Here is a 26,809-nt window from a genome sequence, read left to right on the forward strand (position 1 = left end):
GGGTTGGCTTGCCATAGACAAGAGCCTGAAAACCATGCATCCATTATTTACTGGATGCATGAAATAAAAGTACTGGATGCATGGGAAAACGTACTGGATGCATAATCGGCGCCTTGTACTGAGTGCGCGAATGCTTGTGCTTAATAGCGCGTAAACCTTCGATACAAGTGCGCTGACTCTTGCTACAAGTGCCCAACATGTTTACCACTGTGACTCAGCGTGGCGCCAGTAAAAAAAAAAAATGAACGCATAGCTCTTGACCACTGAAATAGCAGGATTCTTGCTATCCATTCTATGACACTTGGTACAACTGTACCTGAGTGGCTTCTGTCAGGTTGCGTTGAGTTTCCTCCTGAAGTCAACTGACCGGTCAGCTTGGGGGTCATCTTCACTCACACCTTCTCTTACCAGTCCCTCCATGCCAATTTGCTACATGTAATGCAATGGTCAAGAAAACATGGGTCAGCAAAGCAACACCGGGTCTACCAACCCCCCACAAATCATAAAAACATAATGAAGAGCAAAGAAATGTTTTGTTTGTTGTTGTTGTTTTTTATATTTTGTTTGCTTTTGATTTCTTATTTGTTTTTGTTTTCAAATTCATATTCTGGATGAAAAATTTTTAAAGCGCACACACTAAGCACACTATATGTGACCCTGCACCTCAAAACAAACAAAAAGTCGCCAGAGAAGAATTTGTAGTTAAGAGCATATTCTGAAAGAGCAGACCTTAAGCTTTAAAATGATGTATAACTCAAATCAAATGGACTCTCCTAACCTATCTAAATATTGGAAAGAAAGCACGAACTCAGGAAAAGTGTGAACTGAGAAAAGAGGCTCTGAAGTACAGTGTCTATTCAAGCGCTTAATCTTTACCAAACCGTGCTGGCTGTGCGATGAATGGGACAAAAAACAGGAAGTTAACCACTAGAGTAACAACAATGAAGGGATTATCAGATTAAACTGAAATTGAGCATGCCTTATTAACACATTCTGTCCATAATTAATGCCATCTTTGAAAGCAGTAGCACTATCCTTTCAAAAGTTATTAGAGTTGAAAGTGAAGAGTGTGGGCAAGGTTTTTCAGAAATGAAAAAAGGATTCTAAAGACACACCTAATCACACTAATCTACCAAAAATGTTCGAAATAAACTGCTAAAAAAACACACTTTCCTTCCCGTTTTATGATACCAAATTTTAGCATTATGTAAAAGAAGACCCGCTCTTTCAGAAAATATGAAAAAGTCAAGTTCGACTAGGTTGACCCATTTCACTTATTTTCAGTCCTCACGCAAAATCAGTGTGTGCGACTTTATGTTCGTTTTGAGGTGCACGGTCACATATGGAATTTCACTCCCCCCCCCCCCCCCCCCCAATAAAAAAAAAAAAAAATCTTGAATTCTGGATGAAGAAAAACATGCAGAATACGACAAAAACATACTACAGTGCACTCCCGTTATAATAGCAAAATTCTGGTTAAAACAAAGTAAAAATTCAGGCCGCAACACAATTGGCTCTATGTTTTTTATTGTTTATTTCTTTGGTTATAATGAAATTTTGATATAACAAAAAAAAAAAAAAAAAAAAAAAAAAAAAAAAACCTGCCGGTCCCGAGGACTTCGTTAGAATAGGAGTCAACTGTAGGTGGCAGCTCTGCAACACAGTATCAGCATATGCAACAGTAAAGGACATTGTAGGCCGACAGGTGTACCAAAACACAGTACGAGGAACAATATAGGACAACAATTGTACACAATATAAGGCATTGGTATTTTGTCTACAGAAATTAACATCTCAAGTCTGTTTATTCGACAATTATTCTATCTCCCAGATCACTTTGATGTGCACATTTTACGTCTTTTTCAACAATATTACAAGGAAAGTATATCTTGGGCCAAGGTCTTTTTCTGCATGCACACTTGAATTGCAATTACAAGACGCATTCAATCTAACATCAACATGATTATTAACACAAATTTGAAAATGGCACAAGTTTTTCGCAGACAAATCTTTACTATCTTTCTTCTGTTTCTGACATGAAATCGCGCAGAATTAATTAAGACGTTCACATCCCATGGGAGTCATATAATAAGATGCCAACCATTTGAAAATTGCTGAATTACTAATTAAGAGTAATTAATTACTCTGTACAAGCTGTAAGGAGGATTTTTTTTTTTCACTTCACCTGGTTAGCATGTGCTATGGGGATTGCAACCAATTCTTTCCAGGAAAAAAAAGAAGAAAGTTACCGGTTGTGTAAATTTTCACCATTTTCTGATTCAGTGTCTGATATTTTTGAGGCATCTACAATACCACTTTTTTTTTTTTTTCAGATTACTCAATTCAAAACACTGAATTTGACATTACATGGGATTACACTTTTAACCATTTCTGTGCTTTGACTGCTGATTAGCTCACAAAACCCTATAGGAATGCTGCGCACTGGCACTCAGCCAACCAATCCCTGACCAGTAAAAATCACTCTTGGACTAGTAACTTTTTCAGGAACGGACCCATCAAACATGGGGAAACTGGGTACCTACTGGCCCGATACACAGGTCTGACCAGTAGAGAAAAAAAAATGGGTTAGTGTGTAGCCCTTGCCTATAGTGGTGTATACACTGGCCAAAGTCCCTAGCACAGAAAGGATATGCTTAATCAAATACTGTATTAAGCTGTTGTTTTCGCGTACAGATATTTTTGCAAATGACGACGTAATAGACATTTTCGCGAGATGTTGTTTTCGCGAATCGTCGCCAACGCTTACATTAATGCTCTATTAGCACAGTGCATGGAGTCATTTTCGCGTGTTGTTAAATTTGCGATCCGACTGCGATTCGCGAAAATTAAACCCTCGCGAAAATAACAGCTTGTAATATATAGTATACGTTTCGGAGGGTACACTTACTATCAACCTTTGCAGATCTAAGCATTGATGGATGATTCATCTCTAACTAATCTCTCTGGCGTATCTCTTCTCCTGAGATGTTCTGGTTTTCTTTTTCTGCAACCAAACAAGATACATCAACCTGGTACAGTATGTTTTCTGTGAAACTACTTATCTCATTGATAATGATGATAAATTCAAAACGCATTGCATATGTGACCGTGCATCACAAAACGAACAAAAAGTTGCACCCCTTAATTTCATGCAAGGACTCACAAAAAGGTGAAATGTGTCACCTGAGTCAATCTTGAGTTTTTCATATTTTCTAAAAGAGCTATCCTTCTTCTACATTATTCTTTACTTTGAGATCATAACATGAATGGGAAAGCGTGTTTCCAGCAATTTTTCTACAACCCATTTTTGGGGAGAATAGATTGATCAGTTATGTCTTTGCGTCCCCTTTTCATTTCTTTCAAATCATTTACACACTCTCCACTTTTAAGTCTAATAACTTTTGAAAGGATAACTCCGCTGCTTTGAAAATTGACATTAATCATGGTTATAATGTGTTAATAGAACATGCTAAATTTTTGCTTAATCTGATAATCTCTTCATTGTTGTTGCTCCGGTTGTTTACACCCTGTGTTTTGTTCCTTTCATTGCACAGCTAGTATGGATCAGTAAAGATTAAGCGCTTGAAGAGACGCTGTACTTCAGAGTCTCTTTTCTCAGTTTGTACTTTCCGAGAGTGTACACTTTCTTTCTAGTAGGCCTATTTAGATAGGTCAGGGGAGTCCATTTGATGCGAGCTACACATCACTTTAAAGCCTCAACTAAAATTCCATGTCTGGCGACTTTTTGTTTGCTTTTTGGTGCAGGGTCACATATATTGGTATCATCCCGCTCGAAACTTTTCAATGAAGATAACACAACAATTGGTAGTCTTTAAAATAGTTATCAATTATCGTAGATCCAACTTTCAGTACAGCCCTTCAAGGCACACTTGATACAGGATTATTGTAATAACACTATGCAATGAAATGACTGAAATTCCTTTCAAATCATTATTATTTGAGCTATCTATTGCTGACCACTTGATTATTGTGAATTTAGTATCATTCGATATAAATCAAGCTCATGTAAAGTTTGATGGACCAATTGTGATTCAATTCATTAACTCTTTATGTGCCACATTCGCACGTCCGGCTCAGTCGACGGCGTGCCAACTTCGCATATTCTGCTCAGCAAACAAAGCCGCCAAAACCGATCGATAAATCGCTAATCACTGCTAATCCCGCGGCACAATGAAAGCGTTTTTCATGCTTTTGTTCCTCTCATAGTACGGCTTGCATTGTATGTGGTGATTGACTATCAAGCGATGTTCCCAACTAGATTTGCTCGTACTTTCTAAGTTTCTGTCACGGTTTTATGTGCAAAAGTCATGCCTTTACAGTAATGTGGCAACTGGTCATTGGAAAGAGAAATTGCAAATAGATTTGTCATAAAATTTATATCGAAACAAAGTTTGGCATTCCTCTTTAACTTTGCCTACTATTATGCCCATCTTAGCAGAAATTTGTAGAGGTTATACAAATTAGAAAAACAGAATTCTTTCTCAAAATATGACTACTTTCATGTCTCGGAATAACGTGGCACACGGGGGGTTTTCACCATGGCACATAAAGAGTTAATTTAATTTTTTTTTTTTCAAACAAACTGCCTCATGATAAAACCTCATGTTTTTCCGATCTCGTTTGACAGTGGACCCGAACAATGAAAGGCTGGTACAGGAAAAGAAGCCTTACCCTTTTCCCCACTGGAACTCCCATGCACTGAACAGACCAATCATGATCATTATAAGAAAGTTACCAGCAGCAAACACAGTTACCGCCCAGTCGAATCCCACCTTGTCGACAAGGACGCCCGCTAATGTCGGACCAATGAATGTGCTGCAACGAGAAATGACAGATTAATGAATGTTGTAGAGATATTATTAGATACACATAATAGTACTATTTTCTGTCAAGGGTAATACATACTCATGGTTTGGACAGAGGTACATGTACATGATTCTGGCTACCCCTTGCATCCATGGAAAGACAGTATGCACAGAACTCGAGTCAAGTATTTTGCTGTTTTATTTTGTTTTATTTATTTATTTATTTTTTTTTTTTGCTCTTCGGGGGGGGGGGGGTCTTATTTTCTGATTCTTCTTCTTTTTTTCTTTCTTTTCTCTTAGAGACCACCTGTCTGTAGCGGCCACCTGCCATGTTCGGCCACTAAAAACAATTCTCTATGAGAGAAAAAGTATGCTAAAGAACCTGTCTGTAGCGGCCATCTGTTCATAACAGTCACTTCGCTCATCTCTCTTGGGTGGCCACTGTAGACAGGTTTGACTGTATTAGTTTTGGTTGCTGTTTTTGCTTTTGTTTTCTTGGAAGAGCCAAAAGTGTATAGGGCTGCACCCCCTGCCTCTCCCCTCCCCCCCCCCCCCCCCATTTCCCCTCCAAACCCATCCATCCTAGTTCTGTAGCACCTGTGGGAAACATCCTCAATCCGTGGCTCACCCGAGTGCATAGGACCCGTTGAATAGACCAGAGAGGACTCCTTGGGTGGAGAAATCATCGGGCAAACCATACCACCTGGAAGAATAATGATAACAAAAAGAGGAAACTAACAATAAATAGGTTTGTGACAGCAGTTACCTCTTTATTTGCCACATTAGCACACACGACTATTAAAGGAGACCTCCAGATAATTTTCAGATTTTTACATTTGAACAACTATAAATTAGTTATACTGAGGAGAGAATTTCAGTATTAAATGATAACTGGGAAGAAGAACAAAAATATTTTTGAAATTTATAACAAGTGGCAATGAACAAGAATGATGACATTGTGGGAACATCATAAGAGCGCATGAGTTGGGGCTCAAGAAAGCAGAACAAAAGAAGAAGGGATGCACAGATTATACACACGTGAGCTCGCAAGCAAGAGATATTGTAATGGATTACACTTCTACATTTCTGAAATATGTGAGTCTCCTATGTCATCATCCTCGTTCAGTGTAATTTGTTTAAGGTTTTTCAAAGTACTGATTCACTGCTAAAAAAACAAAATAAATTCCACAAATCTATACATGGATCTTTTGATTTATGTACTACATGATGTGAAATTATGAAACTCGTCTGGAATGTCCCTTTAAAACGGTGTGCCAAATTCACATATTTTACTCACAGGCAGAAACCCGGCCAAACCGATCGATAAATCCCCAAATGCTGCAGTACAATGAAAGCATTTTATCACAATTCCATTCCTGTCACACAGTAGCGTGTATTGTACGTGGTGATTGACTCCCAAGTTGTGTTCCCTAATGGATTTGCAAATACATGTAAATTCTGTTTCTGTCACTGTTTTGTGTGCAAAAGTCATGTCTCCAAAATAATGTACATGCATAGTTACTGGTCATTTGACAGAAAAACAATCACAGATTTGTCATACAATTTACATCAAAGCTTGGCATTTTCTCTACAACATTCACAGGTTTTGTAGCATCAAGGACATGAGCACTCACGCTAAACACAGGTGTTCCCACTAGAGATAATTAACTCTTTGCATTGAATCCCATTCCCTACAGGAACCTGGTGGCCAGTGGAGATTTCAGAATTCAGTATGGAACAGGTTATGACACATGTGTGTGACAATGCATTCTTCTCATGTCAACCTACAAGTGTATGGTACAGTAAAGCTTCTTGACCACTTTACGTTTGAGCGTTCTGTGCTATGTCACAGTAGGGTATGGCACCTTTTTGGACAACATCTGGAAGTGGTCTGCTTTAGGAAAGGTATGGTACAGTCTGGTATGCATTGCTAGCAATCGAGCACTCCACAAGCACAGGTAAAGTAGGTCTGCAGTACGGTGTGCTTTAGGAGAGGGTACGTAAGAATGCGACATACCAACAGCGTTAGCAAAGTTTCAACATTAATCCACTGTATCGTCTGTAATTGGCTTCTTAAAGCTTATGGAATGCTGATTTTTGGTGCAAATATTCCTAGTGACATTCTGAACATTTGTGTGTAAAAGAAATTAAGTATCAAAATTAATTTCTTATGTTTTTATTGTTTTATCATTGCTTTATTTATTTCTTTGTTTTTGAACTTTTGTTTTTGTTGTTTTTTTCAGCAGAATTTGTCATACACATCTTTAGAAGCATAATCATATTAAAATAAATTCATTTTAGCCATTGAAATAAAAAATATGAATCTTTTTATCTATTAATTGAAAAAACACAATTTGTATTGACTTATTTGTACACAAAATCACGTTTTTGAGCAATTTGGGGGTTTTGGGGTACCCCGGTATGCCCGGGCGCCACAAATTTGGTCTCAAAAGTTGCGCGAGACTTGAAAATAAAAAGTCAGCGAGCGGTGCAGTCAAATTTTGCACGGCGGAATGGTCGTGGAATTCGTCGAAGGGGGGGGGGGGGCATTATGGCCCCGCCGCAGGTACATTGTAAGTTAGGGTTAAAGGAGACCTCCAAATAATTTTCAGATTTTTACATTTGAACAACTATAAATTAGTTATACTGAGAATAGAATTTTAGCAGGGGCGGATCCAGGGAGGACCACAAATGGCGCACGCCCCCCCTTTATTTTTTTGTTCTTCAAAAGAAATAAAAAGAAAAAATGGGGAGAGGGGTGCGTGCGCCCCCCTTTAATATTGTAAACACGCCCCCTCTTTACGGAATTCCTGGATCCGCCCCTGTTCAGTACAAATGATAATTGGGAAGAAAAATAAAAATATTTTCAAAATTTATCACAAGTTGCAAAAAAATGAACAAGAATGATGACATGGCGGAGACACCATAAGAACGCATGAGTTGAGGCTCAAGGAAGCAGAACAAAAGTAGAAGGCATGCATAGATTATACACAGGTGAACTCGCAAGCAAGCGGTATTGTATTGGAATTACACTGCTACATTTCTGAAATATGTGAACCTCCTATGTCATCATCCTCGTTCAGTGTAATTTGTTTAAGGTTTTTCAAAGTACTGATTCACTGCTAAAAAAAACAAAATAAATTCCACAAATCTATACATGGATCTTTTGATTTATGTACTACATGATGTGAAATTATGAAACTCGTCTGGAATGTCCCTTTAAAGTAAACAGTGTGCCAAATTCACATATTTTACTCATAGGCAGAAACCCGGCCAAACTGGTCGATAAATCCCCAAATGCTACAGTACAATGAAAGCGTTTATCACAATTCCATTCCTGTCACACAGTAGCGTGTATTTTATGTGGTGATTGACTCTCAAGTTGTGTTCCCTAATGGATTTGCAAATACATGTAAATTCTGTTTCTGTCACTGTTTTGTGTGCAACAGTCATGTCTCCAAAATAATGTACATGCATAGTTACTGGTCATTTGACAGAAAAACAATCATGGATTTGTCATACAATTTACATCAAAGCTTGGCATTTTCTCTACAACATTCACAGGTTTTGTAGCATCAAGGATATGAGCACTTAACCAGTTGAGGACGGTTTGATTTTGCTACAGCACGCATTTCCCATAGACACCTGCCCGAGTATACTCGGGACTCGTCCTCAACGGGTTAAGCTACACACAGGTGTTCCCACAAGAGATAATCAACTCTTTGCATTGAATCCCATTCCTTCCAGGAACCTGGTGGCCAGTGGAGATTTCAGAATTCTGTATGGAACAAGTTATGACACATGTGTATGACAATGCATTCTTCTCATGTCAACCTACAAGTGTATGGTACAGTAAAGCTTCTCGACCACTTTACGTTTGAGCGTTCTGTGCCATGTCACAGTAGGGTATGGCACCTTTTTGGACAACATCTGGAAGTGGTCTGCTTTAAAAAGGTATGGTACAGTCTGGTATGCATTGCTAGCAATGGAGCACTCCACAAGCACAGGTAAAGTAGGTCTGCAGTACGGTATGCTTTAGGAGAGCATGCATAAGAATGCGACGTATCAACAGCATCAACAAAGTTCAAACAATCCACACTTACTGGGCGGAGAGGATTAGGTCCAAAAATGCTGGCATGCTGGCCAAACTGTTTGAGACCCCCAGCAGAGAGAGAGCAACGATGATAACCCATAGCTGTCTGGGGATAGGAGTGAAGAATGGAATGCACATTATAATAAAATAAGGAAATATTGTAAAACCAGAAACTTTTGCAGCAGTTTTGGTTTATCTTTAAGTTGGTTTAAAATTGGAACTATTGGCCTGTTTGGCTGCATGAAATTTTCGCAAATTAGTGACAGGCATTCAGTGCATTGTGTAGACAAAACTGTCGTATGTATTTTACTTTTGGAAATTTTGGATTCTAGCAAAATTTTGCAAAGTTTCACCCATGCAAAAATGTCTGGTTTGACAGCATTTTACGGGCATATGCCACATCACAAACACTATTACAATCAAGTCCTGGATTATTTTTGTTGATAAAATTATTATCACCTCACCATTTACATTACATAATAAGCAACTCTGAAATTTCACTGCATATTGTATATACTGACAAAACTTATCTGTATTACCAATCAAACAAAATCTGCATGAAATCTGAATGAAAAATGCAGACTTTGCCAAGCTGAAAAAGAAACTACAGTAATCTTCTAAAATGTGTCGTCAATTTAATAAAATATCTTAAACTTTGATGTGTGCACCTGCTTGAACAATCATTGTCCTGAGTCTGACTTAAAATAATAGAGACTGCAGAAAGAAAGCAGAGATAAGATGCTAGTGATAGATCTAATCCTTTGCAAGAACAAACAAACAAAACAAATATTTGTCTTACAGAGAGACACAGGATGGAAAATATAAAACTGTACCAATTTCCACTCAAATATCAGATGCACTTTGCTCTCTTACAAAAGGAAAATAATAATAATGGCATTATACGTATTTGTCTCTGCTTTCTCTTGCTAAAGTCTACTGGGAATCATGGCAGGTCAATCACAAAAACAAGTATCTAGAGTTAATAGTACATCTTATAACATCAGTACAATTCTAAAGATGGACATACAAACTCTATCAAGATGGCAGACTTTACTTGGGTAGGTTTAGGAGAGGGCTTGGACCCAGGAACATGTAGGATAGTCCTATGAAGTAGAAGCCCAGGACCATCATGATCCTAGTGGCTTTCTGCAAGGAAAAGAAAATGGAAGTGATATGGGAAACGCACTAACAAACAGTCATGTATTGCGACTAGCACATCTACTGTTTAAAACTACAAAATGCAATGTTCATACGCATGAATGCAAGTCTTGCAATGTTTACGGGGAACAAACCAGGAAATGGTAAAGAAGTGGTTTGATGTCCAATGTTATTCCATTGTGACTTCTGATGACGTGAGTATGTCTTAAATGTGCAAATTCGGGAACTGTTTGGTGATGATGTGTCACAAAATATCCTATCACTTTTACTTTTCATCTGGGCTTTTTTTTTTTCTGCACCTACAAATCTCCACTCCAACGAAAAAGCACCAACCTCTTGTATCTTCCACAGTGTCATCAACAGTAGGGTCAATCGAAATGAGTATCACAATACATATCAATGCTGTGCAATAGAAATTCATCCAAACATGAGTGACGATGGGCTTTAATCCTTTCATTTCATTGTGCTTTCTCTGCCAGTCGGCATGCAAACGCTGGAATGCTTTCCTGACAAATTGTTAAGGCTTTTGGAAACAAATTGCCAATGAATAGAAATTATCTCATTAAGCAAATAATAAAGGTTGGTGAAGGTGATGGGACAAACTATCACTTCTGAGGGGATCTGGATGTAGCTATCTTTCCGAAGCGCAGCTGAGGAAAGATAGCGTACATATTCAGATCGCCGAGGAAGTGATAGTTTGTCTCATTGCCTGAAGCTAAAAGTTTATTATTTGCTTTATATTCCACATCTAGGGTCCTAGAAATTCCCATTTTATCCCACATCTCAAACCGTTTTAGTTGTCTTTAGGTATCCTTTACAATAGGGCGTAGGCTACGTGTGCGCGTAGATGACAAAACAATGAAGTTGCTGCGTGCACCGCACGGCACCGAAATGAAAGTGCGTTGCACTGTGTACACCTATTATCAAGTGACCTAGGTCACATGATAGGCCACAGTGCAACGCACTTTTATTTCGCGCGTACTCATCTTGCGTTATGACTGTGTGGACTGTGTGGAGATCAGCGAAACAAAAGGGACTATCAACACAGAGTGTAACAAACTTTTCTTCTCAGGTGATGTGATGGGCAAAACTACGCTTCACCACGTGATCAGCTCTGGACAAATCCTATTGCAACATTCTTAGTATGTGGAATATAATCCCTTTTATCCACACTGTGTCACTATGGCTAGCATGGCCTGTTAGCTTGAGATGCACTCTTACACCTGAGTGAGCTAGCTAACTTTTGAGCACACATAGGTAATGTTTGAATGGATTATTGCATGCTAATGAAAAAAAAAAAAAGTCAAATGAGTTAGCGGGTAGTAAAGAGATTCTAGATCACAAGAGAAAGTGTGCTTACTGTTTTGTCTCCAATATACCCCAGAATTGGAGCCATAATTCCGTACCCTCCACCGACCAGTAAAAACAAGACTCCAACAAGAGATTTAGAGACTTTTAGGGGTGGCTGCAAAAGAAGAAAACGGTATTAGTCATACAGTACTTTAGACGTGGAAAATTATGCATTCTCATACACACACAAAAAAAAACCCCAGAAAAATAGTGAAGAAACAAACGAAACAAGCAAAAAATGGAAACTGTTTATCCAGTAATAGCCAGCCAGCAGAGTAAAACAAAGTGAAAGGGGGCCTAAGCTTTCGATCCAAGCAGAATCTTTGTCAAAGTCAAAATGACAACATTTTTAAAATTTTTGGTCAACACTGGCTTGTGACAAAAATTTTGATCAAAAGCTAAGGCCCTCTTCAACTCCAATCCATGAGAATACATGTAACAAGGCCTATAGATCATAACAAGACAACCCAATTTGCTCTGCTACAGGTTGCCTTCATTTGACTTGATATTACATGTACAGTGATTTAATCTTGATGCGTGTGGGAGTTTACTTTTTGATTTTTTATATTATCATTATTATTATTTTTTTTAATGCAGATAATAATATCTGAATATGAATTAGGCACTAATCCCTAGAACTTTAATATTTAAATGACACTGTACATTAACATGCTTCAGCTCATGAACTCTGACCCTTGACCTTTTGTATGTATCTGTTGACCCCTTTTATTAAGAGTATGACAACATGAAAGTACAAAAAATATGAAAACACAGCAAAACCCTTTTGCCAGTTCATTGCACACACACAAAAAAAAAACAACAACCAAGAAACAGTAAGTAATACAAAAATGAAACAATCATACAAGCAATTACACAGTGAAGCATTTAACCTTCCACTCACATTAGTGAGATGTAACGAGAGGGTGGGGTCGATGAACCCTATACAAGCGCTACTCCAAACAGAGCCTACGAGAACGACCCAGATGGCAGGAATTCTGGCAACTGTGAGTAACGAACCGGGCTTCTCTGCTCCAGACAGGGACCCTAAAAAAAAACCAAAAAAAAAACCAACATAATAATAATAATAAAAACAGAGGTTCCATCTTTTACCTGCTTGGGAATTGGGACGGTGTGTAAAACATTATAGGGATTTCTGCGCTAATTAGCACTCAAAGCAAAGAGATGGACAAAATTCCTGCTTCCTAAAAATAAATTATTATACCCTGCAGTTTCCAAAACAGTGGAATAATTCATAGAATATTTGCTTATAAAAACCCATCAACAACAAGCATGATGTGAGTATTCTTAATAGCAGCATCAATCGATTCAAATGACTACAATGATAAATACCAAAGAGTATTGTGACTGTTAAAATTCATCAAGGGTGATTATTCTCCTTTAATTATTGTACTGTGCATGTATGAAACAAAAATGACACACTACTATAATACAAAAATCCCTCACAACATAGACATGAATTATTTCCAAGCTCACTTGATTACATTTTTCACTTTTTGTTTTTCTGCAAAGTTTCACTTTCCTTGGATATTTCAGAAATATTTAGAAATCAGATCAAATGTACTGTGTTTTGACTTTTATAGATAGCTTACACAGGAACTAGCCTAAACCACTGTTGCTTTTGTGAAAGACACTACATGTACTTGAGCCAGCGCCCAGTGCAGCCACTGCTTTCACGTGCAGCTGATACCCAAATGATTGCCTTGATACCAGTTACCATGGAAACGATATTTTACATCATCAAAGAGGATTCTGTGCACAGGCTTGGCTGGTGTTTTGACCTTTCAAGATACTGTATACGCCAATATTTTCGCATACAGATATTTTCGCGATTCACAGTATCAGTGGCATCTTCGCATGTTGTTAAATTTGCAATTGATACTAGTAGTAGTAGGGTCTACTGCCAAGCCCAAGAAACACGTTCAAACACTTGCCAACGTACTCGTAACATTTTTCCATTTGCATTGTGACTTCCCAAACATGAAAATAGAAAAGACACAGTAGAAGATTTATAAAATGAAACAATTACGGCATTCACAAGTACTCAGTAGGCCTACCCACCAAATGTTGCAACAAATAGATAGACGACAAAGTTTAAGAGCTGCGCTAGCGCTAGCGAAAGTTTTACATGCATCCTACAGCTGTATTATACACAGCACCTGTCACTGTACACAAGTGTTGCTCTAGCTGCGCACGGCGTCTGTATGGTTGGGCTGACATGCATCCTAACTACTACACGGCCCTGCGCACACAGTGTCTGGTTGGGCTACATGCATTCCTAGGCCTCACCCAACCACGTCGAGCTGGTGTTCGTTCGCTAAGGGTAACGTAGCACGGACATTGCACATTTTACTGCACTTTTAGCATTGTACTGCACTTCCACAATCGGTCGCACCATAGCGTACGTACTAGTAATATAGTATATGTACGCACTGGCTGCGCGGTGTAACCGTGACAGCCGCGTTCTGGTCCGGCCAGCATTGGACGCATTTTGTCATCAATTTGTACATAAGGTATGACAGGGTAATATTTTCGTGTGTCCTTAATAATTTCGCAATCAGCCCAAAGCTCGCTAAATTCGCAAAAATAAAACCCTCACAAAAATAACGGCGTCGGCGTATTAACAGTACTCACTGACAGACGGTAGTATCCACATATCGATGATGGTGAGAACCAAAGACGTGGTACCAAGAACGATGAAGGGAAGTCTATAGCCACCAATCTACAGGAGGAAGGTGAACAAAATAGGGGCATTGCATTTGTTACTTTATCGCTTAGAGTTTGGAAAATCCATTCAAGGTCAGAGATAAAAATCCTGTCATACACACACGCACACACATATTTATTGTGATGATAGATTTACAGAGCGGGTGTGCAGTGCTGAATTAGGAAGAGTAGCCACTCCATCTATGACACCTCCCTGGTGCTATAATGTTACGAGTGAAACATCATTGCATACTCACCCCATAGAACAAGCTCCCAAGTGGTGGACCAATGGCAAAACCAAAACCACTAAATAGCTCAAGCATGCCCTGGGTGGGAAAACAACAACAACAACAACAACAAAGGAAATAAAAAAGTACAGTCCAACAGCTAAATGTATGTATGTGACGTGGTTGCAGTAACATAACTTGTAAAGACTTTCTCCTTCAAGGGAAACACCAAGAACCCGTTTACAGTGCGAGGCTCGGCCCCGGCTCAGCCACGGCCGAGCTCACCTTCAGTTCAGTGTAAAAGCGCAAAAGGCCAAATGCGGGGCCAAAATTGGCCGCACATTTGGCGACGCTCTGGAGGTGGTCTCCGCCACGGACGAGCCGCGGTTGAGCCCGGCCTTTTCTCTGTGTAAACGCAAACTGGGCCAAATGCGAGGCCAATTTTAGTCGGGCTTCCAAACCCTCTGCCCGTACTATTTCGCTATTCAGGATATTAACCCCCTCAACGTCGAAAACTTGTGTAGTTTAAGGCGGTTTTGTCCTGCACAGGATTTTTTTCCTTCGGCAAGGCCTTTGCCAAATGGCGGCTTCGTAGACTTCGTCGCCACGGAATCCAGTTTGAAAAGGGTCTGAAAACCAGACTATACCAAATGGCGTTTGTTTACAAGCAGAGTGCCACTAAGACAAAATATTGAAAGGTTTGAATCAAAAGCATGGGCGAGCCCGGCAGTGTAAACGGACAAAATTGCGGGGCTCAGCCCCGCATTTGAGGCTGATGGGCTCGGCCGCGGCTCGGCCCAGCCCCGCACTGTAAACGGGGTTCAACAATAATCACGTGCCTGATAATGATAACAACAAAAATTAAAGCAGTTATGATAATAACAACAAAAATTAAAGCAGTTATGATAATAACAACAATGATATTATTATACAATTGGTAAACAAAGAGTCACTTGCACGATTTTTTAAGCTATTTAGATACCGTAAATAAACATAGATCTTGAGAACCCTGCCTTTTGGAAATGACAGAAAAACAAAGTCCATTCTAGTCGTCTTCCAGTTGCAAAAGTCAGATAATACAGGTAGTTACGGAGGTTAAGTAGTGACAAGCCTGCAACGTATGCAGAAAGTAATACAACTATCTTTTAGAACATAGTGCTTATCACACAAGAGAAGACAACTTACGTCATATTGCGCCACGTTATCCGGAAAGACTTGTGCAACAATGGCCATTCCAGATGTTACTGTGGCGGCTGATCCCAGCGCTTCAAAAGCACGGATGACAAAGCAGAACGCAAGGAACACATTTTTCTGCATGATTCCATCAAGAAACCTATAAAGAATCCACACAGAATCTCTGTAAGCTAATTTCTTTGTACATTGCAGGACACTAATGTCTCCTCTGCTTTTGTTGCAACAAAATGAAAATTCAGGTCCCAAAATTATGTCTACCGGTATTATCTTTCTACAATACTTTTAAATTGTTTTACGAATGTAAGGAAATTCAAGTACAAGAAAAAGAAATGTGCCAGTGCGAAGGATTTTGTTTCATTGGGAGTTACCTGTATTAGGTGGTTTTTTTTTAACTTGTGCATCTGTCCATTTTCATAGGAAAGCGCACTACATATGTGACCCTGCACCTCAACACAAACAAAAAGTCGCCAGACATGAATTTTTAGTTAAGACCATATGTGACCGTGCACCTCAAAACGAACATAAAGTCGCACACACTGATTTTGCGTGAGGACTGAATTAAGTGAAATGGGTCAATCTTACCGAACTTGACTTTTTAATATTTTCTGAAAGAGCGGGTCTTCTTTTACAATATGCTAAAATTTGGTATCATAAAACGGACAGGAAAGTGTGTTTTTTGCTCAGTTTATCTCGAACATTTTTGGTAGAATAGTGTGATTAGGTGTGTCTTTAGAATCTCTTTTTCATTTCTGAAAAACCTTGTCCACACTCTTCACTTTCAACTCTAATAACTTTTGAGAGGATAGTGCTACTGCTTTGAAAGTTGACATTTATTATGGACAGAATGTGTTAATGAGGCATGCTTAATTCCAGTTTAATCTGATAATCTCTTCATTGTTGTTACTCTGGTGGTTTACTTCCTGTTTTTTGTCCCATTCATCGCAAAGCCAGCACGGTTTGGTAAAGATTAAGCGCTTGAATAGACACTGTACTTCAGAGCCTCTTCTCTCAGTTCACACTTTTCCTGAGTGTGTGCTTTCTTTCCAATATTTAGATAGGTTAGGAGAGTCCATTTGATTTGAGTTATACGTCATTTTAAAGCTTAAAGTCTGCTCTTTCAGAATATGGTCTGAACTAAAAATTCATGTCTGGCGACTTTTTGTTTGTTTTGAGGTGCAGAGTCACATATTCTGAAAGAGCAGACTTTAAGCTTTAAAATGATGTATAACTCAAATAAAATGGACTCTCCTAGCCTATCTAAATATTGGAAAGAAAGCACAAACTCAGGAAAAGTGTGAACTGAGAAAAGAGGCTCTGAAGTACAGCAGAGACTCCAACTCTCCCGTTTTCGACGGGAGATCTCCCGCCGAAAGCCCATTATTGCAAAATCTCCCGTTCTCCCGTTTGAGATTTGATTTCTCCCGCCCTGGCTCTGTGTCTCCCGGTGGAAAGGATTTCTTACTTATTGCTATCGTATGTCAAAAAAAATAAGCCTTAGATAGCACCAGAAAACATCTATAGAAACCTAGGAACTTCGCGCTTCGCACACATCAACTTGGAGTCTCCCGTTTGCTAGGGGTTTCGGGCGGGAGAATCTCCAGATCAGAAGGTGCTTGGGGTTGGAGTCTCTGGAACAGTGTCTATTCAAGCGCTTAATCTTTTATCAAACCTGTGCTGGCTGTGCGATGAATGGGACAAAAAACAGGAAGGAAACCACCAGAATAGCAACAATGAAGGGATTATCGGATTAAATTGAAATTAAGCATGCCTCATTAACACATTCTGTCCATAATCAATACCAACTTTCAAAGCAGTAGCACTATCCTTTCAAAAGTTATTAGAGTTGAAAGTGAAGAAAGTGGAAAAGGTTTTTCAGAAATGAAAAAGGGATTCTACAGACACACCTAATCAGACTATTCTACCAAAAATGTTGGAGATAACCTGCTAAAATACACACTTTCCCGCCCGTTATATGATACCAAATTTTAGCATAATGTAAAAGAAGACCCGCTCTTTCAGAAAATATGAAAGAGTCAAGTTCGGCTAGGTTGACCCATTTCACTTATTTTCAGTCCTCACACAAAATCAGTGTGTGTGACCTTATGCTCGTTTTGAGGTGCACGGTCACATACATAATAGTTTTTGTATCACATCTTTCCCGCTGTAGGATTTAACTACATTATTGCGGTTTGCAAGTGGTCTAACATTACAACTTGCTTTGAACAATTGGTGCTGATTGTACACGGTATGTGCATAGATAACATATTCACCTGGTAGAGAATAATCAATCACTTTGTGTTGCAAAATGTAGGCTCAACTGGGGAAGAAGGACAATCAAAAATGTACCAAGGAGAGTAAGCATTCTTTCTAAGGGAAATTTTGGTAATTTTCCCTTGAAATGTTTTTATATCCTATAACCAACACAACAGAAGTTTCAAACACAGAGTTTGTAATGGCATATTGGTATTTTCAAACAAGGAAGAACAAAACAAAGAAAGCACGAGATTAATAATGATGGCAAAATCTAACCTCGAACTCTGATACACACATAAAAAAATGAAAAGGTCTTTACCATGCACAAATTTAAAGCATACCATGGCAGCTACATTGTACAATTATTGTGTAAAGATGTTGAACTAACACCTAATATGGACACAAAAGGGGAAAGTCAAGCAAATAACCTGTGCATGGTGCCATAATGTACAAACGTAGATCACCTTTTCTGTTTCTTGAGCAAATGCACATTGTGGGAACTTACCCATATAAAATATTGCAACCTGCACTCAGGAAGGATCCACTGAGGAACATGAACTTTGCCCCAATGACTGGCAACTGGGAAAGAGTCACAGAATGAGAAAAGAGGCGCCCAGTGTAAACAACGAGTACAAACATCGTAAAAAATAAAGCGGCAGAGGTGTATTGGAGTACACACTGGGGATATCAGTTTTGTAGCTTGCATCACTATTTCACATATGTACTCAAAAGATTCATATTGATACATGAATTACAGACTGTACTTTGAATACTAAACAAGATCTGTTGCTGGAGCTCCAATTTTCAATTTCCAATTGGATTTCCAATTTCTGGTGAGCTCCATTAACATATCATTGTTTGGTATTCAAATTACAATTAATTCTACAAATACATGGGCCTTCTTTCTGAAATGATTGGGGTATTTGAATGATCTCTATCATTCTCCATATCAACCAATCTAAAACAGTTCTTGTGATAGAAACAAAATAATCTCAGGCACTTTCTCTAGACAGTTGCATAAAAAGTGAAGTTACTTACATATTTTCCTAGAATTGGAGAACAGATGAAGCTGACCAGAGCAAAGAATCCAAATATAAACCCAGTCTCTGCTGGACTTACGCCCTTCTTCTCTGCCTGCAAACAACAATGAAAGAAAGAAAATCACAATCAGCAAACTGTGTCACATTTATTACAACTTATACAAACCTAACTAATGGCAACCAACAAATTTATCTCAGAAATTTCTTGTGTTATCATTCTTCTAGTTTTGCAACTTTTTTTCAAATGATGAAAATGCTGCAATAATGGGGAAAAAACAACAACAAAATAAAATGCCAAATATGACCACCCAGTTCAAAAACCACAAAGTTGCAGTTAGGATCCTCTGTTATGGACCAAAATGTCATTCAGTTTGATCAAATCAAACTTGTACAGTGCACCTTTTGAAACCTGAATGAGAGCAACAAAGCCAGAATCAAGATACCATTATTGCAGGGTTAGTTTTAGTTAGTTAGTTAGTTTGTTTGTTTGTTTGTTTTAAGACCACTTTCATTTCTTTCTTTTTTTCATTGATTCTTCTGCTGCACAGCACATCTGGGAAACCCCAATCAATTAACACAAACATTTCTCATCCTTTTCTGTAACAATACACAGGGTCAACTCTCTCTAAACTAAAGAGATTTTAACAAATAAAGACAGAAAAAACTGACCAGAAAGAATATAAATTATTAGTGGAAAAGTGAGCAAAGAAAATGGGATTCCATCGGGATTCGAACCCGAGACCTCCGGATTGCTAGACCGGTGCTCTACCGACTGAGCTATAGAAAGCCCTAGTGCAGTGTTCGTCCCAGAAAACCCTTAATTCTCAATGCTCGGGTGGTCAGAAGCTATAGCAGTGTGTGCCAAACACACTCTTTTGAAGTATAATGTTGAAAAAGTCGAAATTCACTTTGGCCTATTAAAGTGATTCTTTGGCCCTGATTCACATTTTATTGGTTTCAAGTTGACTGGTCACAAATGCTTCTCTTGAATCTCACTTCTCCTCTCTACATTATTCTGATGAGTTGCCATTTTGTTCTTATCAAATCCATGAAAGAGATGTCATTTAGATAACACAAAATAGGAGCCCTGTCCATATGACACAAAAGAACACATGAATATCAATTACCTCATTTGGAAAGAATGGTGCCAAGACAGAAAAGGACATGAGCGATGACATGTACATAATTGCAATCCCGGCGAATGTGAGCTTCTGTCGCAATGTGATACGACGGGGTTTCGTCTCCTCTCCTTCTGATTCGACCCCCTGACCTCCACCAACAACCTCTTTCCCATCATCACTTCCAACAGTCTGTGCTTGCAGTGGACCATTTGCTCCTACCAAATTTGTTGGTGCCCCTCCAGATTCAACAAGAGTATCTTCATTCCTTACTTCTGCCACTGCCTTCTTCTCAAGTCCTTTTAGAATAGATTCGATGCTTTGTGCACTGGCACTGTCATCATCATCGTTGTCATCGTCATCGTAGAACTTGGCGAACAGGCTTTCTCTCTCGTCTGCCATTGCCTTGACAAGTTGACAAGTGACCAACTCGGTGTGATTTTGGCAGTTCTTGAGTGCCTGGTGAAGTACGTACAAAACACAGAGACATTCTAATTTCAGTGCATAATTGTTATTACATGTATTTCTGTATCAACATCAACATATTTTAATAGAATAATTGCTACTTCAACTTTCAACAAGCACTGAGCATTTGACCAGCTCTACTTCTACCTTTAGCAGTCAAATCAAACTATGGGGACACTAATGTTGCACAGGGCTGAGTAAATCAGTGTAAATTGCATGTGTGAGGTTGAACTTTGCAAATAATGTTTAAACCAATGTCAGTGAGGGAGTGGGTTTTATACTGTTTCTAAAGTAAACAAGAGTATACAATCCTTGAGGATACAGGAAACAGGCCTATAGGCATCATTTAAAATGGGCCTGTATACGTACTGTACGTCCAGTAGACCTACATTGTTCTTTATTCGTATACAATACCGGTACTGTGCAAGGTTTGAGCCATGCATTCAGATTTTACCAGATGCATGGCTCATTGTGGATCAGTAACAAGAGACCCGGGGGTCTCGTGCTCACCTGAGTATCGCAAGTTCACCTTTCATGCATTCTGGCAGACTCTTACCTGAGAACATTGGAAACTTGTGGTGGGGTAGCTTTGAGAGCTGGGGGCATGGTGGGCAAGTCCAAGATAAGGTCCCCTCAGAAGGCAAAATTTCATCTTTGCTCAATATTGACATGTTTGGTATCATTTTGAAGCTTATGAGTTGAAGTTTTGATTTCCGTGGAGGAAAAAATGATATTATGTAAATTTATGCAAATTTCAAAGGCTTCATTTGCATAAATGTGAAACACAGCGTTACGTATGGGACATTTATAAAAATTCATATTAATTCAAAGGAAATCAAATAATATTTGATTAATATGTGGACATAAGAAGTTCATCACATAGTTTAACTTGGTATGAAAATTTAGGGATTATGCTAATGATTACGCAAATTAGCTCGTGTCCTATCATGAGATGTCCCATACGTAACAAAATGAGGTCATTTTTTTAGGTTTTTTTCTGAAATTGCTAAGGTTATTTTAATGCCCTTTTGGAAAGTTCTAATTTATTGTTTAGAGAAATTAAATACCAGAGAAAAAAGTATAAAAAGTAAAAGAAATATTTTTTATTAGGCATTGAAATAATGTTACGCATGGGACAAATGCGTTACGGATGGGACATCCTCATACATATTGCATGTGAATGCATGTAGCTAGCTGGGAAGGTCTCTCAGTACACAAATGGTCAATCATCCTAAAGAAAGCATCCCAACATTGTAGCTACTTTTTGAGTTATAGACACTTGAAACAATACATGAACTTGACTGAACAATTTTCAGAAAGGGGGAGGGGAAAATGGCAAAATACACAATGAAAAATCAGCATTAAAGGGACGGTATAGTTTTTTGTAGAAATGAGGATTCAGTATTCAACATTTAAAGAGATGATTGGAAACCAATTATATGAATTCTTAAGAGCATAAAATCCGAAGACTAGAGGAATTCAAAGTTTATGTGATGGAGATCCAATTTGAAATGGTTGTGATATATATTAAAAAGAAAAGTAAAATGATTTTTTTTTTTTTTAAATTGCAAGTGATACACAAATTGTCCTTATTCAGTTTTCAGTAGTAGCCACAACAAAATTCATGGGTATACATACTGAGGTGCGACTCGAATCAATGACCTGACTGCTAGACAGACATCATATATCTACTCGATCACTGGGGTTCCACGCAGCAGGTATTGCTTATTTATTAAACTTAATATTTCTTGTGTCAAGTTGTTTTTTATTGAAACTAAATAGCAAACTGCCCTTCATCAATGGAAGTAAACACTTTAAACTATTCAATTTTTCAGTAGTAACTATCCTGATAAAAATAGGGCATACATACTCAGGTTGGTCATAAAAAATATAGAATATGATTGAATGTGATTATGGTGGTAAATATCTGGGGAATATTGTTCCCTTGTCATTCTGGATCAGTATTTGAGTAATTTCAACTGATTCCACATCAATAATTATGCAAAAATTTGTTTATGGGTATTTTGCAAAATTATTTTGCAAAATACCCGTAAACATGGTTCTCCACACACTAAAACGAATGGGGGACAAAGGGCATGCATACCCAGGTTGGTCATAAAAATATAAAAATATGATTGAATATGATTATGATGGTGAATATTTGGGGAATATTGTTTCCTTGACAATCTGGATCAGTATTTGAGTAGTTTCAACTGATTTTACTTCAATAATTATGCAAAATACCCATAAACATGGTTCTTCACACACTAAATGAATGGGGGACAAACTGTCCCATACGTAACTGTCCCATACGTAACACGTCATGTCTGTCTTTAATTAGAACCTGTAATTAGAGCTTTTTGCCTAATGACATGAAACTTACCTGTGATAATCTTGAGTGTTGTGACTTTCATCACAGTGAGTTACAAGTTGTAGAATGATATACTTTCAGAGAGTTTTGAGGTTGAAAAAAATGTTCAAAAAAACAAAATTTTTCTGGTCCCATACGTAACGGCACATATTTTCTCTTATAGAATATAATTGTCAAGGTCATTTCTCTCAATTTTTTACATGATTATACTTCTTCTAGATATCAATCACCATGATGAAGTTCAATATGATCAAAGGCCATTAACACTATTTTTCAGGTCATAAACGTCTCAGAATGTCCCATACGTAACGTGCGCGTTATCTTGGACTTGCCCTGGTGTCCATTTGCATAAAATATTCCATCACACTGGTAAAAGGAACATGTAAACTGTACTTTATAGAATGTTAGACTATGCAGTAAAAAAAAGGGAAAAAAAAGGTCTACTTAAAGCCCTATCACTTTTGATTCTAGTGAACAATATTATTGAATATTCCTTAATTTTGGAGGTGCGTTTCCCTCCCTCCCCCCCCCCCCCCCCGCCCCGTTTTTTTTTTTTTTTTTTTTTTTTTTTTTTTTGGGGGGGGGGGGGGGCACTGCAATGAACAAACTTGGAACTACAGTCAGCAATGTACAATAAACACAAAGTAACGTTGCTTTATCAAGTCTCCTTCTAGAGAAGAATTGTAAATAATCCTTAATGTTGGGGGGGGGGGGGGGGTACTAGGCCCCCTCGGGTGCCCAAAGTGGAGCATGGTGCCCTGTTGAACAAATTGAGATCTTTACTCCCTGGCATGCAACCTGTCAAGTTTGGTGAATATTCATCAAGGGTTTTTTCAACGATTATGAACATGTACAATTTACACCACCACTTGGACCCAGTCCACCCCACTCCCTTGGGTCCAAAAGGGGGGGGGGGGGGGGTCCAAATGGGGAAGGGGCACCCCTGATACTGCTATGAACAAACTTGAACAACAGTCATCAATTTACTGACTCATTGTATTAACTTAGCTCAATCACTTCTGGTTCTAGAGAAAATCTTTCAAGATTCTCCTTACTGGAGGGTGGGTTGGGCCCCCGGGGGCCCCCCAGGTGGGGCATGGTGTCCATTTGATGGAATTGAAATTCTATCCCCCTAGGGATGCTAACTGCCAAGTTTGGTGAAAATTCATAAAGGGGTTTTCAAGAAAAAGATGAAAAATTACAATTTAGGCCCCAATTTAGGCCCCCTGAAGCCCCCAGGTGGGGCATGGTGCCCATTTGATGGTAATGAGATTCTATCCCCCTAGGAATGCTACCTGCAAAGTTTGGTGAAAATACATAATGACATTTTTAAGAAAAAGATGAAAATGTACAATTTGGGCCCCATTAGAAACCCTCCCCATCCCCCTCCCCTGGGTCCCGAGGGGGGCACCCCTGATTCCGCCATGAACAAACTTAAAACTGCAGGCGATCAATGTACTAACTCATTTAGCTCTATCACTTCTGGTTCTAGAGAAGAAGATTTGGGGGGTTAGGGCCCCTCTGGGGGCCCTCCAGGTGGGGCATGGTGCCCATTTGAACAAATTGAGATCCTATCCCCGTAGGGATGCTACAGTGTACCTGCCAAGTTTGGTGAAAATTGGTCATGGAGTTCTCAAGAAGAAGATGAAAATGGAAAAAGTTTACGCATGACGGACGACGCACGGCGGACGCCGGACGAAGAGCGATCGCAATACATTGTAGCTCACTTGAGCCTTCGGTTCAGGTGAGCTACAAATGAATGTATGATAAAATGTAAATGACCAATCAGACTGTAATGATTCTATTTTTAAAAAAAAAGATATTAAAATATAAAACATTTAATTTAAAGAGTTATTTTCTGTCAAGTGTCATTACTGTCATTACTGTCAATAACGTGAAAATTCTGCTGGCAGACATGTAGCCTACATGGTGTATTGCCACCTGCACCAAGGCTCGACTTCCTGGGGACTGTGCCAATTAAGGTTCAACCTCGCACAATAGACTAAAATTAAAGCATACAAATTTCTACATCGTACATGTAGCAGGTGGTCAAATTTGGACAGTGCAATTGTGGGCAAATTACAAGCAAGTTGCATTTGTGCGATCATTCTTAAGCACATACTGCACTGCGTTGCCCGACCAGATGTAATGTGTGAAGGTCACGACACTTGTGTGCAGCGACAGAGCTACATTGTACAACATCATGTAAGTACACTGCATACGTTGTAGTTATGCAGTCTGTAGGTCCTACCGGCTACGTGCTACCCAGACCTCTACAATGACCAAACTTTGGTTTTTGCTTTGCTGCGAGTGTTGCAAAATCAGCAACAATAGGGGCAGATCCAAGAATTCTGTATTTAAGGAAAGGCACTTTGAACAAAATTAAAGGGGGGATGCATGCACCCCCACCTTTTTTTATCTTTTCATTTTTGTTTTGTTTTTTGTTTGAACAAAAAAAAAAAGAGGGGGCACGTGCTAGGTGCTTGCCTCCCCCCCCCCATTTTTTTTCTTTTCATTTCTTTTGTTTTAACAAAAAAATAAAGAGGGGTCGTGCGCAACATGCTTCCCCAGCCACCCCCCCCCCCCCCCTTACCACTGCATCCGCCACTGACATGACTGTACTTCTACAGGCATGCTATTTAACCTGGAAACATTAAACTGCTTATATTACTTGAATATGAGACCATTCTGAAGCAAATAATTTAAACACAAAAATAGATATAATGTATAGCCAGGTGCCCGCACCTCGTCAGGGGCCCGAATACCGTCACCCCGCTTAAAATCGTTTTGAGCGCACTGAACAAAAATGTATGCCCGGGCCTGTGTTCTGTACGCTTGAAACTTGGCAGTCGACTACCACAACCAAGCAAATTGTGGTGAAAACCGAACAGTTTTTTGCGAAAATCTGAAATTTTAATAGGGCTATATAGGAATATGTGTTATATGTCACCCGCACGCATCTTTTATGTGTATGTCTATGGGAACATCACAGTCACCCGCACACGTCTTTTACGTGCTAAGTCTATGGGAGAGCGGGTGACGTGTTGCGGGCCCCTTCCTTAGCGCGCAACTTTTTCGCATCGTTCGCCTTTGACGACGATAGCTGCAAATTTTCAATATCGATCAGTGAACTTGTGATTCCATTGGAATTTTCAGCATTTTTCCTGTAAGTGAGTTGGATTTCAAAGAATTTCAGGGGCGAAATGTGATTCAATTATGGGCAAACATTAACTATGACGAGGTGCGGGTCACCCAAGTATACTCTTAAATGAATCCCACAAGGATTGGAACAATCATCCCCAAGCATTCCCACTGATCAGCTACTACTACTAGGGTAGTAAACCGTTTAGTACTACTACTAGAGTAGAGTCTACTACTACTATAGACACTAGCCATCCCCGATAAGCTTTTTATGCTTGAATTACAAATAATGGTGTATGGACTCACCCAGAACATATTGTTACTGAATATTAGGCCTACTTAGTTTACATGATAAAAAAAAATATCATCATAATGAACGGATTTCGTACAAATACCTGAACCAATCACTAGGAGTGCTTAAATTCTACACTTTCTTTTAAGGTCAATGAGAATGACTGCAGCATACCGCGTATTCAGGTAGGCCTAAGTAAAGTATCACCGAGCTGAGGAGCGTACCGTGGTGATCCGACGCCGTCATAAAACGGGTGGGACTATCGACTGAGCGACACACTTGAACGATCGCTTGTTTGATGATCGGATAATAACGAGGTAAGCTAGACTAAAAGATTGAAATCACGACATCGAAGATCAGTCTCTACATGAACTGAGCTACATGTGTAAAACAATCAAAAACTCTTTCTCACCAATATGGAGACTTGATCCGAAGTTGACTCTTTCTAACAAAGATGAGGTCGAGAGTGACCTCGGAACACCGCCAACAACGAGATACACAGCATGCATTTATTAGTATTTTTATACAGCACACACGTGCTTCGATAGGCATTGCGA

The 26,809-nt window shown here is 39.0% G+C and overlaps 1 protein-coding gene across 1 annotated transcript; it reads right to left on the bottom strand.

Annotated features, from left to right (window-relative positions):
* Nucleotides 1–2,925: 2,925 nt before the first annotated feature.
* On the bottom strand, nucleotides 2,926–26,734 carry LOC139712714 (MFS-type transporter SLC18B1-like). The gene is made up of 14 exons (XM_071624516.1): nucleotides 26,665–26,734; nucleotides 19,993–20,442; nucleotides 18,864–18,959; nucleotides 18,331–18,404; nucleotides 15,564–15,711; nucleotides 14,409–14,477; nucleotides 14,080–14,167; nucleotides 12,329–12,471; nucleotides 11,438–11,542; nucleotides 9,974–10,065; nucleotides 8,930–9,025; nucleotides 5,455–5,529; nucleotides 4,693–4,836; nucleotides 2,926–3,004 (listed from the first exon to the last, which is right to left on the bottom strand). Exons 2-14 carry the CDS (start codon nucleotides 20,383–20,385, stop codon nucleotides 2,926–2,928), a joined length of 1,602 nt encoding a protein of 533 aa, XP_071480617.1. The 5' UTR covers nucleotides 20,386–20,442; nucleotides 26,665–26,734.
* Between the last annotated feature and the right edge of the window lie 75 nt (nucleotides 26,735–26,809).

This window comes from Diadema antillarum, unplaced genomic scaffold (assembly GCF_040938485.1).
Source record: "Diadema antillarum isolate AM-2024a unplaced genomic scaffold, OU_Dant_1.0 seq00001846_RagTag, whole genome shotgun sequence".
Taxonomy (NCBI): domain Eukaryota; kingdom Metazoa; phylum Echinodermata; class Echinoidea; order Diadematoida; family Diadematidae; genus Diadema; species Diadema antillarum.